This window comes from Gopherus evgoodei, chromosome 14 (assembly GCF_007399415.2).
Source record: "Gopherus evgoodei ecotype Sinaloan lineage chromosome 14, rGopEvg1_v1.p, whole genome shotgun sequence".
NCBI lineage: Eukaryota > Metazoa > Chordata > Testudines > Testudinidae > Gopherus > Gopherus evgoodei.
The window spans coordinates 22224475-22241181 of NC_044335.1; the positions used below are offsets into that span (position 1 = coordinate 22224475).

General features: G+C 44.2%; 1 protein-coding gene across 1 annotated transcript; it reads left to right on the top strand.

The window, feature by feature from the left end:
- Positions 1-6577: 6577 nt before the first annotated feature.
- MAFB (MAF bZIP transcription factor B) lies at positions 6578-10038 on the top strand. Its single transcript, XM_030533713.1, has one exon. It carries the CDS (start codon positions 7157-7159, stop codon positions 8093-8095), a length of 939 nt encoding a protein of 312 aa, XP_030389573.1. The 5' UTR covers positions 6578-7156; the 3' UTR covers positions 8096-10038.
- Positions 10039-16707: the final 6669 nt, after the last annotated feature.

Here is a 16707-nt window from a genome sequence, read left to right on the forward strand (position 1 = left end):
GGCTACAGTAATTATAGCTCTGCAGCGTCTATTTGCCGCTTGAAAAGTGCTGCTATGATCATCTAGACATGGTTAGATACCTATAACCTCAATGGTAGAGGAGCTCTTTTCTAGAATTCAACCTGCCAGGGTTTCAAGTGGGAAACAGGGACTCACTCCAAAGCAGAGTAAAGCACCTTGAAAGCAAGCAAGGTGGTTGCTTTTAACTAATGGTTTCCTAATAAATAACCTCGATTTCTGGGTTTGGGCTTTCCTGATAGAAATAATTCTACACCAGTAGCAGGAGGGATAATGGTGGGGGGTGGGGGGAAGGTGAGTGAAAGATGGATGGGCATGAAGAGTTTTTGAGCCTGACATGAAGGAGGAATACTCAAGTCACTTAAAAACAAAATGATGGTCTCATTCGTGGTGGATACGGGCCAAAGAAAGCTGATCCCCACCGGCCCCCTTGGCCAAAAGTACTTTGAGAACCTGAGATGAACAGTTCTAGGTAATATTACGATTTCTTATTAAAATATGTAACTATGCACGTACTATGTACAAAGAATCAGAGAGATGAACCTGAATAAACGACACGGCTCAGGACCCATTGAAGAGCTGTCCCTCCCCTCGGACCTTAGCTGGAAAGGCAATAAAATGCATGAAAAAGCCAGGGCAGCAAATCTGTCTCTCTCTGATTCCCTGCAGCAAGGGGAATGCCTCACTTGCGAAGCGGCTTGCGTTTGTGATTAACTCAAAGTAGTCTGTGGACAAGAGCCCATCTTCCATATGGTTCCTTTGCAGCGCTGGGGGAAGCAACTGAACTAGGGTTTGGTGTTTGTTCATAGTCATTGAAGTGTTTACGGAATTATAAATATACTGTCCCCAGCAGCGCAGGTCTCAGTGGCCCTGCCCTACTCGGATGGGCTTGAAGGTCCCATAAAGATCTAATCCAGCAGAAAAACGAAGCACTGCAGGGAAATCAAATATTTCCTCGAACTGTGTAACACAGGCCAGCTACAAAGAGTTAAAGAGCTTTCACTCACGAGGCAGGAGGAAGTGCAGTGTATCGTGATTTGGCCATTTTAGCTTGGCCAAAATAGAGAAAAAAAGTTTCCCATGTCAACTCTTACTTCCTTAGGGAGGTAAGAAAAATCAATAATGATTACTAAGCTTGTGCATCTTCCATCCACATCCTCCTCTTTATTACCCTCTCCTTTGTCAAGAATTCATCAAAGACAGACAGACAGACAGACAGACAGACAGAAAGAAAGAAAGAAAGAAAGAAAGAAAGAAAGAAAGAAAGAAAGAAAGAAAGAAAGAAAGAAAGAGAACGAACATAGGGTGGAACACTGATTTTAATATTGTTCTAAATAGATGAAAAGCAACTCTGAATTACAGGTGTTTCTTAATAGTAAGTGATCTGCTCATTTCCTTTGCACCAGTCTTTTCAAAACAACCTTATTAGCCAGCCTAATTTAGTACTATAAAAACGGCACTTGTACATAATCCCAGAGTCCACAGAATTGCACATTTATTTGGTGTTAACCGCTTGCTGGACTGATTCCCTTGTGTTTGCGTGTGTTCTGGCCAGAGCTGATGTAGAAATTTGCTCGTCAACAAAAAACATTTATGGGCTGCTCCCCTCTAAACAAAAACAAAACCACCCAATAAAAACAGACGAGTTCATGTTTTTAATTATGCTTGAAGCATTACGTTAATGCACTAATCACACGCAATATTGGTCCGCTTGGCTGCAATATCCCCTTATTTTCCAGCAAAAAATCGTGTCCCCTAATTCTTGTCAATGCTTTGAAAAAAACCTACCCTTCTGAAGTCTTGTCCACTTCCTTCTCACAGACCCACCTGCAAAACGTGTCTAGAGTTAGCACTGGGATCTGTCTGGCTGTGACTGAATTGTTTCAAACTAAAATCGAGAGGTTTCAGTTAACTCAGGACAGTACAATAGCCTGTATTATACAGCAAAACTGCTGGGCAGACTTTTCTCAAAGAATGTTACACGTTTATTTTGACAATCCCAGCAAAGAAAAGAAAAAAGAGAAAGAAAAAGATTTACGATTACCATTAGTAATTTAATCCTAAATTCGTGGGCCATCTCCATTAAGCCAAACCAACAACCATCAACACTTTCCTTTCTGATGCAAACGTAGCTGCAATAGATGATTAACCAGGTCTCTTGCGGCGTACGCAGGAAAACATAACGCACAACACGGTATCTGCTGGCAGTTTTGGAAATTTTTTTGGAAAAAAAAAAAGTAGTACGAGGGGGCAAAGTGCTGTCCTTTCCCTCCCACCTCCCCAGCAGTGCCGATTTTCTGTTCTATCTGTTTTTGTTTCTTCACAAAACTAACTTCAGACAAAACATCCTACTAAGAGGTTATATGGGGAAAACTTTTTTTCGGCGTGAAATGTATCAATCAGCAGACGCTAAAGAATTAGCAGCGGTGGGGTGGAGGGGTATTTTAAAGGAGAGATTTTATATTTGTTTTTAAATCGGTTTTTCCTTCTTACTTTTTTGAACCTATCCATCGTGTTCCTAACACAGAGAATTTAGGGCTGCGAACGTAACATGACTCCTTCCAAAAATGTCTAATCTAGGATTCAGCCCAAAACCACACGGACTGAGGTATGTATCTGCACGAGATTTTTAAAAAGCGATCTTTAAATTTCAGTGGCTCTAAATTCCTCCCACCTTCGGCTAGCGTTATGGCTGAGATTAAATGAAATTTCTTCTGTAAAGAGGTTTGAACTCCGTGATTCTGACGCGCGGGGAAAGCAGTGAGGCACGTTTGAAATGAACCTTCAAAATGTGCTTTAAAATCTATGCCCGACCTCAGCCTGTATTTTTATTTGTATTAAAATCAACACCACAGTTTGGCATTGAAACTGGGTCACAATGAAAGAAGTTTGCATGTATGATTTCGGAGGTGGGGGGATGCGATTTGTATAGCTGAGCTATGAAGCCATAGAGATGGAGTAAATCTCCCTTCCATGCCCTCTCCCCGCATCCTCACACAATTAGGGTTTTATTTAGTCTGGGGTTCAGTTGTTGAAGGTGCTTATTAAGTGATGGAGCATCTTATACCCTGAAAAAAATTGTAAAGCTCCAAAATTACCATTTTTTTCAAGTGTACCAGCTACAGTATAGAGCTGTGTGTGGCGAGACATTGCCATGCGCTGGGATCTGTCTGTATCACTTTCCTGATAGAATGATGGTTCCTTGAGCGAAGGTACTGGACGATGCATTAGCACTGAAGTCTCTAACTGAGGTGGATGCTTAACATATTGCAATGGTGATTTTAGATGACGGAGAGGGCTGTTTCTGGAAGTCGCTCCCTAGATGGGTTGTTCAGTAACTTGTCTCTAGGGCAGAGGGCCCCTCTTCCACGTGTGTATTGATGAAGTGGTCTAGCGTCTGCAGGCTTCTTGCAACGCTCTGCGTATGGTTTTTGTCTAACCGTCCTTCAGAGTCCTGACGCCAAACGGGGTCCGACAAAAGGAAGATTTTCCCCATGCACAAGCCCGGGGCTGATTAAGGTTTGATTATTGAAATCAAAGTCCACAATAAACTAAATCACCGCTCAGAAGGTCTTTTCCAGCCGCCTGATGTAATGCTACAAGTTTTGTGGGAGGCAGTTTCTTAACTATTAACGTGCAAGTATCTAATGGCAGTAAAATAGACCCTAGATATTCTAGAATGACGAATATATACTTAGAAGTTAACCTACAGCCCCAATTTGCAGATTAAAGCTTAAACGGTAAAGCAAAGGGGAACATAACATAGTGACACGCTGAACTGTATTAGGAGTGGATAGAGAGCTATCCGATCAATGCTTCCTCGGTCCTCCAGTAGCTCCACCTCGCGAATATACCTCAGTCATTAACGGGAAAGTATCACCTCATCTGATGGCGCATTGGAAAGGTTTTGCTTACTCGCTCTAAATGAACGACACCTTCGAAATGCTCGGCAGATTTCCCCTCTCTCCAGCAACCTTCACTCCCACCCTTTACAACTGTAATGTTTAACATGCTGCTGTCACAGGGCACCCAGCAGGACCTAAATAATCACACCCCCCCCACCCAGGGATTCACACTGGCGCCCATTGCAAAAGCTTAAAAGCCCCAAGTAAGTGCCAGAGAGAGCCAGGAGAGACTCTTCAGGGCGCTGTCTTTTCTGCCGCCTCTGAAAGCTCCCTCTAAAAAACTTTCCCCAACCAACTGGTTCCAGTGTGCTCTGGGGGAGCCCATCGGCCTTCTGAACATACACACCCTTGAAAGAGAATCCCCCCCCCCACACCTTTGTACCCCGAGCTCCTTAAACAACAAAGCAACGCGCCCCGACTGCAGGATGCCTGCGAATCAGGCATTCCGCCTGAAGCGCAGCCGACTGAATTTGAACTCATGGTCTCCCCGTGTTTGCCAACGAGACCGAGCAGGGCTAGTTTGCCAAGTAGGATCAGCCCCGCTTAGAAAGGAACAAGAGTAAATGTCCTGCCCAGCGTGGCACTGTGCACTCTGCCTGCGCGCAGAGGAGAAGCTGCAGGGGGGAGATATTGTATTTGTTTAGATGTGATTAAAATGCAACGCGAGTTGGGATTTGGAACGGGGACAGCTAAGGTGCACTTTGGCCCCCTGGTGAGGACAAACCTTCCGGATCATGTACATGGGAAGAGTGGGGGGTTAAAGACTACCACGGATTCACACCACGGATCTAAAGTTTTATTGCTGGGGTGGTATCTATCCTGCAAATTTAACTGAAGACTTTCAGCTGAAACGAGCGGACATTTCATTGCCACACAACCCCCCGCCCCCACCCCTCCCTGCCTAATACTGAGGTGGTATTTCATTACATTATCCTCTACCAACTGTCCTCCCCCCCTCCCCCGAATTCGTGCGTTGTCCACGAAGTTTTGATTGTTCTAACTGGGATATTTATAACTTTCTGAGAGCTCTGCATTTCTGTCTGCGACCCCGTGTATGCTTCATTTTAAACGGAACACAAATAAAGCAAGTCAACACATTTTGCCTAAGATCCAGGCTGAAAAAGTAGAAATAACCACTGGGATTGGAGCTGAAAAAACACCCAGTGTATATTACATTAACTCTTCCCGTGCTGCAGCAGATCTGAGATCGAGCTCTGGGCTACTTTTAAATATTCCTGCTTTTTTTTTCTGTTTGAGATTTGAATAGACTCTTTTTCAGGAGAGGAGGAAAAAAGTAACATAACATTTTTTTTCTGAAAGGTGCTTCTGTCCATCATGAAAATCAGCCTTGACTTTTGTGTTTGCATCAGAAACTAAGTAGTTGAATAATGACACAGACAGAAAAACGACAGTGGTATTATTACTGTGGATGTCGAAATAGACAGGTGGATGAAGGAAACCCAGCAGACTCAAACAGAGAATGATCATTTCAACACGTTCTCTATGTTCCATTTGGGGGTTTAAAGGGAGACATTAACCCTGTTGGCAGAGGTTAAAGCTCATTACTCAGAAATGTTCCTTGTTTGTTTCTGTTCCTCTTACACCGATTTGCCGTCCTCACCCCACCCCCCAATCTTCAGCTGTAATTCTCTGTGCTCCTCTTTTTATCTCCAATAGCTGGTGCTTTTTTCAAGACGGCCACTTGGGGTCGTCCTTTATGTCTGTTTGAGCGTAAAAACAGTGTTTTTTAAAAAGCCTTAATCTCCTTTAATCGTTACAAAATGTTCAGACAAAAAACACAGTTCTGTTACTGGACCCCCCCCCCACAAAAAAATCTTACAAGCCCATTCTTCTTTGCATGCAGTCACTCAAGGAGCAGAAGAGGAAATCAAAGATCTTCCTTATAACTTGAAATGTAATTACAGTATATTTTCCCCTTCGCCCCGAGATTTGCAATAGTCTGAGCCAGTGCTAACTGCTTTACTTTGGGGAGGTATTTTTAACTTGAGGTTTTCTTCGATTATATAACGACAGCTGGCACACACAGACTGTGGGCAAATATTTTTTATTTTCGTCTTCTTCCTAACCCTCTCTCTCACACACACACACAAACATGCAACGATCACAGTTGAATCCTGCAAGAGATTAAGTGTTTTGACTGTACTCCTGGAAAGTGGACACTGAAAAGTTGCACTCAAACCATTCCATCCTCCCACCTTCACAAAACAGAGTGGGCAGAGGGACTTTGTTATATTTAGAACAAAGGGATGGCCAGCAAGTGAAACATACGCTGGATTGCCCCCCGCTCCTTCTTTGTAAATTACACCGGCTAAGAGAGAAAGGGAGGGGAGAAAGACAGAAAAAGGGGGAGCAGATCGGGGAGAGAAAGTGGGAAGATTAAAACATGAAAGAAAAAAAAGGGGGGTTGGAGTTGCTGCCTGGTCTTGTTCTCCAGCTGCTAGTCAGCTGACTCGTTGGGAGCTGTCACATTGTGGGAGCCTGGCCCCTCCTCCGGCAGCCCCAGGATCTCCGCGGCCGAGCTCCCATTGGAGAGGCTGCCTGGCGGTCCCAGCCCTCTTTCCCTGAGTGTCATCAGAAAAGGAATATAAGCAGCCAGGGGGGCTGCCTCGCAAATCACAGCTGCACAACAGGAGCTGGAGGCGGCAGCTAAAGCAGAGACAAGATTTCCCCACCTCCCCCACCCCTTCCCTTCATTGCGAGCGAGAGCGAGGGAACAAAAACTCCAACCACCAAAATAACCCATCCAACAGCAACCCTCCAGCACACGCCGCCCGCTGCTCTGCCTGGAAAGTTGCAGCGGGCTCCGGCTCTGCGTCTGCAGTGGAGGGGGGGCCGAGGCTCAGGACTTACAAACCGACCCCAACCGGGGCACAGAATCTCTCCTGCTTTTTCCTTTGCAAAGGAGGCCAACCTGCAACGCCAGCATTGCGGTGGGGAGGGTCCTGCTGCTGCTTGCTTCCTCTCCTCCTCGACCGTGGGGTTTTCTTAGCCGTGGGAGCCGCTGCAGCCCGCATTGCATTGCAGACACCGCTACCCCACGCCTCGCGGCCAGGGTGCCTCCGCCTCCTCCGCCCGCTTGGCTTGGCTGCCCTCAGCCAGCCAGCAGCAGCAGCAGCGAAGTTGACCTGCAGTCCGAGGGAGCGCGGCCAGCCCTCCCCCCGGACGGTGCCCTGGAGTGAGCGCTCCAACCCAGAGGCGCCTGCGAGACAGCCATGGCCGGCGAGCTGAGCATCGGACCCGAGCTGCCCACCAGCCCCCTGGCCATGGAGTACGTCAACGACTTCGACCTGATGAAATTCGACGTGAAGAAGGAGCCCCTGGGCAGAGCCGACCGGCCCGGCCGCCACTGCACCCGCCTGCAGCCGGCCGGCTCTGTCTCCTCCACCCCCATCAGCACGCCCTGCAGCTCGGTGCCCTCGTCGCCCAGCTTCAGCCCCACCGAGCAGAAGACCCACCTGGAGGACCTGTACTGGATGGCCAACAGCTACCAGCAGATGAACCCCGAGGCGCTCAGCCTCACTCCGGAGGACGCGGTGGAAGCCCTCATCGGGTCCCACCAGATGCCCCAGCAGCTGCAAAGCTTTGAGAGCTTCCGGGCCCACCACCACCACCATCATCACCAGCAGCAGCACCACCACCAGTACCCGGGGGTCACCCACGAAGACCTGGCCAACAGCGGGCACCCGCATCACCATCACCACCACCACCATCACCAGGCGTCTCCCACCCCTTCCACCTCCTCCACCTCCTCCCAGCAGCTGCAGAACGCCCATCAGCAGCACCCTTCCTCCAACAGCGTGGAAGACAGGTTCTCGGACGAACAGCTGGTCTCCATGTCAGTGAGGGAGCTCAACAGGCACCTGAGGGGCTTCACCAAGGACGAGGTGATCCGCCTCAAGCAGAAGAGGAGGACGTTGAAGAACAGGGGCTATGCCCAGTCCTGCAGGTATAAGCGAGTCCAGCAGAAGCACCATCTGGAGAACGAGAAGACCCAGCTGATCCAGCAGGTGGAACAGCTCAAGCAAGAGGTGACCCGACTGGCCAGAGAAAGAGATGCCTACAAGCTCAAGTGTGAGAAACTTGCCAGCAATGGCTTCAGGGAGGCCGGATCCACCAGTGACAACCCATCTTCTCCTGAGTTCTTCATGTGAGTCCTTTAAACACAACCCCCCCGATCTCCCCCTCCGCCTCTCCCATCCTCCTCTGACATCTCCATCCATCTGCCTGCTCGAGTAGAGAGGAAGGAGAGAGACTTAATATTTGCAGCCTCCTGTCTTTATAGATTAGCTGTGAAAAGTAGGCTGGGGGTAGGTGGGGGAGAGAGAGAGAGAGAGAAACGTGCAACTTTTATCTTTAGTTCGCCAGTTAAAGAAACAGAAGAAAGGAAGGACATGTAAAGCGTTTGTATAGATCGCTTGCTTTCAGAACTGTATGGGCTCGTTGGTTTTTTTTAAGGGACAATGAACATGCGATCTATAACATATTACCTGCTTGGGAGTCATGCAGCAGCAGCGTATGCACATTTTACCTGCTTGGAAAGGCGAATAAGTAAAGGACAATATATGCAAAGCCCTCATATATTGCCTGCTTTGAGAAATAGTTACGGGACTCAGATGGGACATTCAGTACAAGACAAGAAAAAAACATCAGTTTTATTGCCTGCTTGATTATATAGAAAAAATACGAAAATCTGCATTAAAAATATTAATCCTGCATGCTGGACATGTATGGTAATTTCTATTTTGTACCATTTTCTTGTTTAACTTTAGCATGTTGATCATCGTTCATAGCTTTGTTTCATTGATAAGAAAAAAGCATCACAAGTTATCAACTTTTTACTACTTGTGCAGTTTTGTTGGGTTTTTTTTGTTTGGGGTTTTTTGTTTTGTTTTGTTCTAGTTGTTAGCTTGTAAATATCTGCCACATCAAACAGCAAAGGAAGACAAAATAACATTTCATCAGGCTGGTTATATGGTTTGTTATTAAAGTAAAGAGAATAAAAAAACATGGGCATTTTTGTATTTGCATTCAGAAAGCAACTTTGTATATTTGGTGCACTTTTAAGTTGTAATTTTTTCTTTAGTTTTCATTTTGGTTTTTGTTTGTTGGGGCAGAATAAAAGCAACTCGATTGCATTGACAAACCTAAACTTAATAATATGAAAAAGGCCAGCAGCCTAGCAGCTATATCCTACTCCACAATTTAAGTGGCAGCGAACCTATTACTCTGGATGTCAGGACAGTCATCAGACAGCAGTGCGCATAGCTTTGGCCATATTTTTCTCTGATTATTATACACTCAGGAAACAGAATCTACAATGTATTTTCTTTTAAGAAACAATCGATTCTTGATTTCCAAAACCCAGGACGACATGAGTCAGTTGCAATCGCTGTAGGCGGAACAGTACACAACAATAACATGTATCAGTTCCAGTTCTGATTTCAGTTAGGTTTATCAATGGCAACAGAGGATGAAAGGGCTTGGAATGTATAGAAAACTGAAACGTTTTTTAAAGAGACATACTGCAACTTAAGTGTATTATTTGCAATAGGATTTTTAATCTGCTTCTCTGCTTCCCCATGCAGCAAAAGTTTTGGCCAAATTTCTTTGTAGTTGTATAGTAGTAGCTTAGAGTGTTATGAGTGTTACTTTTTTTTCCCTCCTGCAGGTCAGAAAAAGGATTTTACGTTGCACTGACAAAAATACCAAAATGAAAACTTATTTTAGTTTCCTTTTAGGATTGATTGCTGGCACTGCTGGCCGGATGCATTTTACGTTTGTATTAGTTTTTAAATTAACAGTAATAACAAGATTGTAATGAACAGCATGGTGCTTGCAGTTTTAAATATTGTGGATATTAATCATGCATCAGAAAACGATCTTTGGTTTTTACTGATTCAACTGTGTTGAAATCAAAACATTGCAGCAGCGAAAAAAATTGTTTTTATTTCATGTAAAGTTCTGAAGGGATCAATTTCAAATCCTGCTTATGATATGAAAAATATTAAAAAACCTGGTCTATTGTAGTTTTATTCAGACTGGTTTCTGTTTTTGGTTATTAAAATTGTTTCCTATTTTGCTTATTAAAATAATTGAAATGGCATTTCTTTGAAGGGTTTACTTCTCTAATGTCTTCTGTTTAAACTTTCTTGCACCTTAAATATATATCTAAAGGGCATAATCCAGCTAAACTGATCTGTGACGTGCATCATTGGGTTTTAAAAGTGATTTTTTGGAAGTTTATTTTAATTCTACAACGAGGGTCATCATTCCACACACATCTGTGCAGAGCTGCAAAATCAATTTCTAACCTTTAACATGGTTTACTCTACACTGTAGTTTTGGCTTCAAACTCCACTCTAACACAATTTCATGGGATTTGCTGTGCACTGATAGACGCTAAAGGTGCTATTTTCAAACTCAACATCATACAGCAGGATGGTTCTTACTGATGACACTTGCATGGACTCACTGTAGCAAACCTTAGAACGTTGGCAGCCAGCTTGTTACATTCAAGAGCTGAAGGTCTCACGGGCAATGGAGGCGTAGTGCAGTGTTTCCCTTTCAAACACTTCCCAGGGTCCCTCTGTGAAGCTTGGTTTCAAAGGGCCTGTACTGTACTTTCCCTGCAAAACAGTCTACCCCGTCCCCCGAAGCAACTCCCTTGCTCACACTGTGGCTGTGTAGATAATTTAAAGTTATAGATGCAGCAGCACATGGGCCCACTGAGTTTAACATGTCTCCTTCTGAGCTATAGTGGGGGCTGGGAAGAAATTAATCTTTATTAAAATGCTCTAACGAGACATTTTAAAAATGTCTAGAACCTTAAAAGTGTGATCAATATGGTTCCTCTAGAATCCGTGCAGCACACGCCACCTCCCACTGTCTTCCTCGCCTCTCAATCTGCCCAGTTTGTTTATTCTGGCATTTTGAAACATGACAATGATATTAACTCCTTGTGTTCAGTAAACAGCAGGTGCTCACAGAGCGAGAATACAACACTGCAGCTCCACTTCTACCCCAGCGCTCCTACCCCGCCACTATTCCAACAGCTAAGCAATTAGTTGCTTTAAAGTCCAAAGTGGGTGATAATCATTTATCTAAGTCAATTGCAGCCAGGCTCTGTTCTGCTCAGAGCCTTGGTGTGGGAATTAGAAAGTTGCAAAGAAAGCAGCAGCCTGGAAGGGTAAGGATTGGTACTTTCCATCTGCGAACAGGGGCTTTAACTTTAAATCCTTCTTTAAACCCCCCCAAACTAGCCTCTCTTCCCAAGGAGAGCAAGCTGCCCTTGCAGGAATGACACACGGCATGTTTGCAAAACAAATCAGTTAAGAACAGAGTGTGGGAAAAATTGAAAAGCAAATACAGTAACCCCACAACAAAATCCTCCTTTAGGCCCCATACTCATCACTGCCCTGTCAGAGACAGGAAGCCCAGCTAACTGACAGAGAAGCATTTCAGCTTTTAAAAAGGGGCAGCAGCCTGATCCCAAACATCTCAGTGCACAGACCACTACAGGAATATAATGTCATCCTTCCTTTTAACACTGGGAAGGGAGACAGTGGGTTATACAGAAAAGATGTCAGAACCGTATTTCCATGTATTGCCTTTTTCTTTGCCATGCTATGGCTACAGAAAGCCTGAGAGGAATATTGTTTGTGGGAACTGCCACCGCATATTAATGTCCCCTCATGCATGCATTGAATAAATCACCAGGGCTAATTGAACAACAAAAAATAGGAAAACAGGCCTGAGAGGCGCACTATAGTGGCTTTAGCAGTCTGGATTCCCACAGAATAACTGTGTCAGTGGAAAGGTTCAGGGGGCAGAGGTCCATTTATGTAGGAAGTGTCTATGCAGTGTTCAGTGCTCTTAATGAATTTTAATTTATCTGATTAAGAAAAAAAACCGGCTCGGATTTGTGGGAATACGACCTTAAAGTGACCAAAGCGCTGCCACTTTAAAATTAAAAAGCACCACGGAGGACTAAGAAGAGATCTCCAGCTAGATCGCCTGGGTGCGTGGGGGTGTAAGCTTAATGCAAAGCACCTTCTAACACACACACTGCTTTGAAGACGGATGCAGCGTTCGGATTAGAACTAAACCCAGCTGCGCTTGAGGACGCAGGGTGTCCCCTGGAACAATCAGATAGTATCTGTTTGCTTCCAGTGTCATAAGAAATACACTGCACCAGATTAAAGCTGTGTGAGCATTGCACCTCTCAGGCTCTGCGGGCATTTTCAGAGGCTCCGAAAGCACACAGCGAGCGCTCCCTTCCTCCTTATTTCACTAGGAAAAACAAGGCACGGAAGGAACATATTGCTCTGAGACGTGTGATCAGTAAAACCCCCACCACACTACCCTATTCTTTGGGGATGTTGATGAAAAGGATTATTTTTGGGGGAGGAGGAGAGGAGGGATTAAATGTGATACTTTTTGTAACACTGCTAGAAGAACTAAAGAAGATTTACGAGAGAAATGATGTTCACTTGCGCGTGTATATTTTTTAAAGCGAACTTGGAAAACAGCCCACAGATCAGTCACCGAGCATAGACGTGAGAAGTCCCTTCAATACGCACGTGGCTAGGTGTGGTTAAAACAGGAGCAGGTAGAATACCGATTAGTGCAGAAGGGGAAATTGTGTGATGACAGTAAGAGACGGTCACCCTTCAAAAAAAAACAACAAACTATGTGGATCCCCGGTTGTCTCCATACAGATTGTCTGCGATCTGTGCTGAAGGTGATACAAATACACAAATACACACCTTGGTGCAGACTGAAACACTGACCCAGCCTATCCCAGAACCAGCAAGGGTTCCGATCAAGTTGTACCTTATTGCTTGTTATCAAGCTTTGCTTTCCTCTTGGGCTTTCCCTATCGTGCATGTCGCTTTGCTATCCCCGGGCGCTTATTAAACACTGACTCGAAACGCTTTTTCGTCCTCCAGCTGCGAAAGGGTTAACTATCACCCCTGCTTTTGCTCAGCGAGCACTAATGAAATCCCGGCATATTTACTTTTCTATCTCCCGACTCATTATTGATTCATAAAGGGCTGTAGACACAGGAATCAGTGGGGATGATTGATGGCCCGATTCGGACACAAGTTTCTTGGAGCGTCGTGTCTCTACGGCCCCTCTGAAGGCTGTCCACATGTCCTGTCCGCAAGATGCTCCTACAATCTGGTGTGCCAGAGCCAGCCAGACATACAGAGAGCTCAGTGGTTTTGTACAGAGACTACTGTACAGCCAATGCCTTGGCTAACTGGTTTCAATTAGGACTAAAGAGACACTGCATTTCCAACATGGGTGAATAAACCAACTACCCTCTTTAACCCCAACTTCTCCCCCCCCACCCCAGACGTGCTGGTTTACATGCATGTTCCTTGTCTCTCTTGAGTCACGCAGCTAATGACTCTAAGGGAGAAAGACCCACACAGATAGAACAGGACTTGGGGGGGAAAAAGAGCGCAACAATACCAAGAAATACGCAAGTCACTAGGAGAGGGAGTGATGGGAAAGAAACGGAGACATTGGGGAGATCGGATGAAGCTAGACGCCACAGCAACTTGCATTTTCTTTACTCTCAACAGCGCAGTGCTAAATATCCACAGTTGTATTCAAGCGCTCCGAAGTAAAGAGCAGAAAGCAGCGATCTCTGAATCCAAGTCCACTCCACACCTACTTTTGCTACCAAGGAAAAGATAAGTGCCAATAAAAGCGAAAGTGCTGCAAATGTACGCGGTGCTCCTCGAATTTTTTTTTTCTAATTTGTTGATGAAAGGATCTGATGCTGGTCTCTTGTCTGTCAATTTTGGAACGGACTTCAAAAGAAACAGGATCGGGCCCTAACTGTCCTCAACTGTAAAAGGCTTAAAGATACTTCACTAGATTCCCTGAAATTCACTAAGCCAATTTGTCTGACTTCATTACTGTCCTATCAATGGGCTTGTCTGTATGCACATACTGTATAAATAAAGCCCAGGTCTGAAATGCCACAATTTGGCTGCAGGAGGACAGTTATATTTTGATCTCATGCAGTGCAGCAGAAAAATTCCCGTCGGTGGAAAAAAAATCACTGCATTTTGTTTGATCTTGCCGTTTTGCAAGACCTATTGCTAACAGCTGGAGAGAGATTTGCACTGCTTTCTCCCTTCAGGACAGAGGTGACCACTTGCCAGGGCTGCTCCCAAGATAAAGAGAGAGGAAACAATTGGCAACTTAAAAAAAAATTGAAACCGTAAGTGCCAAGCAATTTATAGACAATTTTAAATAAAAAAAAGATAGCATGTGAAATGATTTTCTGAGATTAAATAAAAAACAACAGAGGAACAAGGCGAAGATTTTTGGACTAAAGATAGAAACACCAGGCTAAGACTTTCCAGAGATGCTGGCTGCTCTTGCAATACAGTAGATGAGAGCTCAGCATTAGGGTGGGTAGCCTAGATGTGTTATTAGGATGAGCCAGGGCTTGCGAGATAACTGTTCCCAGCTGTTTTAGGTTTTAATTTTTTAAGCTGGCTAACCGCCCGTCTCGCTCTAGCAGGCTGGTTGGTTTTGGTGATTGACAGAGCAAGGTCATTGAAGCTCTTCAGGGGTATGGGTGTCAGGTTTCAGAGGAGAAAGATAAAACATCTTATAGCTGGGGGGATTCCTCCCCTCCCCCGACACCCGTGGTGGAGCCCCATAAGCAAAGAAACCAAGGGCAGGCATTTTCCTGTGTCTGTGCAGTTTAAAACAGGACTGTTTTGCTCAGCTATGTTACTGGAAATGGGACTGACAAGTGGGTTTGCAAATCACTGGCATTACAGATCACCAGGAGTTTATCTTTAAGAGACATATATGTGCATGCCTTCCAATAAGCCCATGCTTGAGCTGTTTCCAGGTCACAGTGCTTTGCAAACTGTCAACATTTGTGCAGCTGTTATCTTCTCAAATATAAGTTCCTTTTTTTTTTGGTAGTTCTGATCTACTTCTTTTAGGAAAACATAAGATGTTTAAGAGTACTTTCCCCCTTGTGTTTTAAAAATGAGAATTTCTCTTTTCCTCTTTATATGGACCACAGCTTTTTTTTTTAAATTGTTATTTTTCACTCCATTAGAGTTACAGTAAATCTGAGTTGTTTTTTAAACTCAAGCACATCCCCCTCACCCCCAATAGCTTACTGCATAATCCTTCCTACTGTTTTTGGAACATAGCATTCAGTGGTCTCTTAAAATCTTACATTGGACTTGTTCTCTCCTTTTTAAAAAAAATGCCTGTGTTCACTTTTCTTTTTTAACGGTAGCTTAAATAAATGGCACATTTTTTAGCATGGCCAGAAGAAGTGTGACAAACCTCTCCTGCAACTGCACTCATGGAATGGAAGGAACTATTTATATTTGTGTGCTTTGTCCTGTTCATACTGTTGTATGGAAGTGTTAGAAAATGGATTGCGGTGGGTTTGAGAGCTAAGATACTGCAGATCCTTTGCCTTATATACACCAAGCGTTCCACTGAGGGTTTACTGTATTTACAGTCTTAGGAGTGATACGGTTGGAACAAACATTGCAGAGGAAAAACGATATATCAAACAGTAAAGAAACCCAACATGTCCTTTTGCCACACAGTATTTTAGTCCCAAGTTTTAGAGATAGAGTTGTCCTTCAACATTTTATTTCCTCTTTTAAAGTTTCACTATTTGTCTTAAGGCACAGATGCAAAACATTACATTTCCACTTAATACATGTGTTCTCTTAAAAGATTTGTTTAGATAAGGAAACCAATGCTAAGTGTTCTCACTTGAAAGAAATTAAATATATAGAATGATAAGCTGCTGCTAAAATATATACAAAACATTTAAATTAATAATAAGAACTTGTTCTGAGGCAAAATTCAATTTTACTTCCTATTATGCAATCTTTGCATGTAAAGTTGCTTTAATGCAAAATAGCAGCTCATCAAAAATTCTGTTTTATTGGTATCAAAAATTTATGATATCCTGAGGCATGAGGGGCAAGGAGCAAGGTAGAAAAGCTATCTCCTTTTACCAAGTTTAATTCTTTTGTAAAAGAAACATGTTTCAAACTTTTTTTTTGTGCGGGCTGGGGAAGAGAACTTAGCCCAAGCTAAGTTCCTTAAATGACCAAGTCACTGAGCAGCTCGGACATAAAATCATCTAACTGAGTGCACATTCTTTGCAGACTCTTGCTTTTACTGTGATACTAAGAGATGTCCACGCAAAAAGGCATTATTCATAAGGCTGAAAGAGGATGCTTTCCTACAATATTCCTGTTGGAGAGTTCCCACATTAAGATTTATATAGGACAATGATATACATTGTGTGCATATACATTATAGGCCTGGTCTGTGCTACAGAGTAACTCTGTAAGCATCTACATTAAAATGTAGGTCCCACCAATGTTTCTTGCCCACTACCTTGATTTAATAACCACCTCTGCAAGAGGTGTGGCATCTAAGTTGATATAGTTAGGTTAACACCATGTCGGTGTAAATGCTGTGTTGCTTACATCGACTGCTGCTGCCTTTCAGAAACCATCTCACAATGCCCTGCACTGACAGCTAAATCGGTGCAAGCACTCCTGCCGACACAAGGAGCATAGTGTGGACATGTAAAACTGATTCAGGTCGATTTGATTTTGTACTGTAGACTTGCCCATATAGACTCATAGACTCAAGGACTGGAAGGGACCTCGAGAGGTCATCGAGTCCAGTCCCCTGCCCTCATGGCAGGACCAAATACTGTCTAGACCATCCCTAATAGTTA

Coding starts and splice junctions, on each gene's coding strand:
- MAFB (XM_030533713.1), top strand. CDS start 7,157: ATGGCCGGCGAGCTGAGCATCGGACCCGAGCTGCCCACCAGCCCCCTG.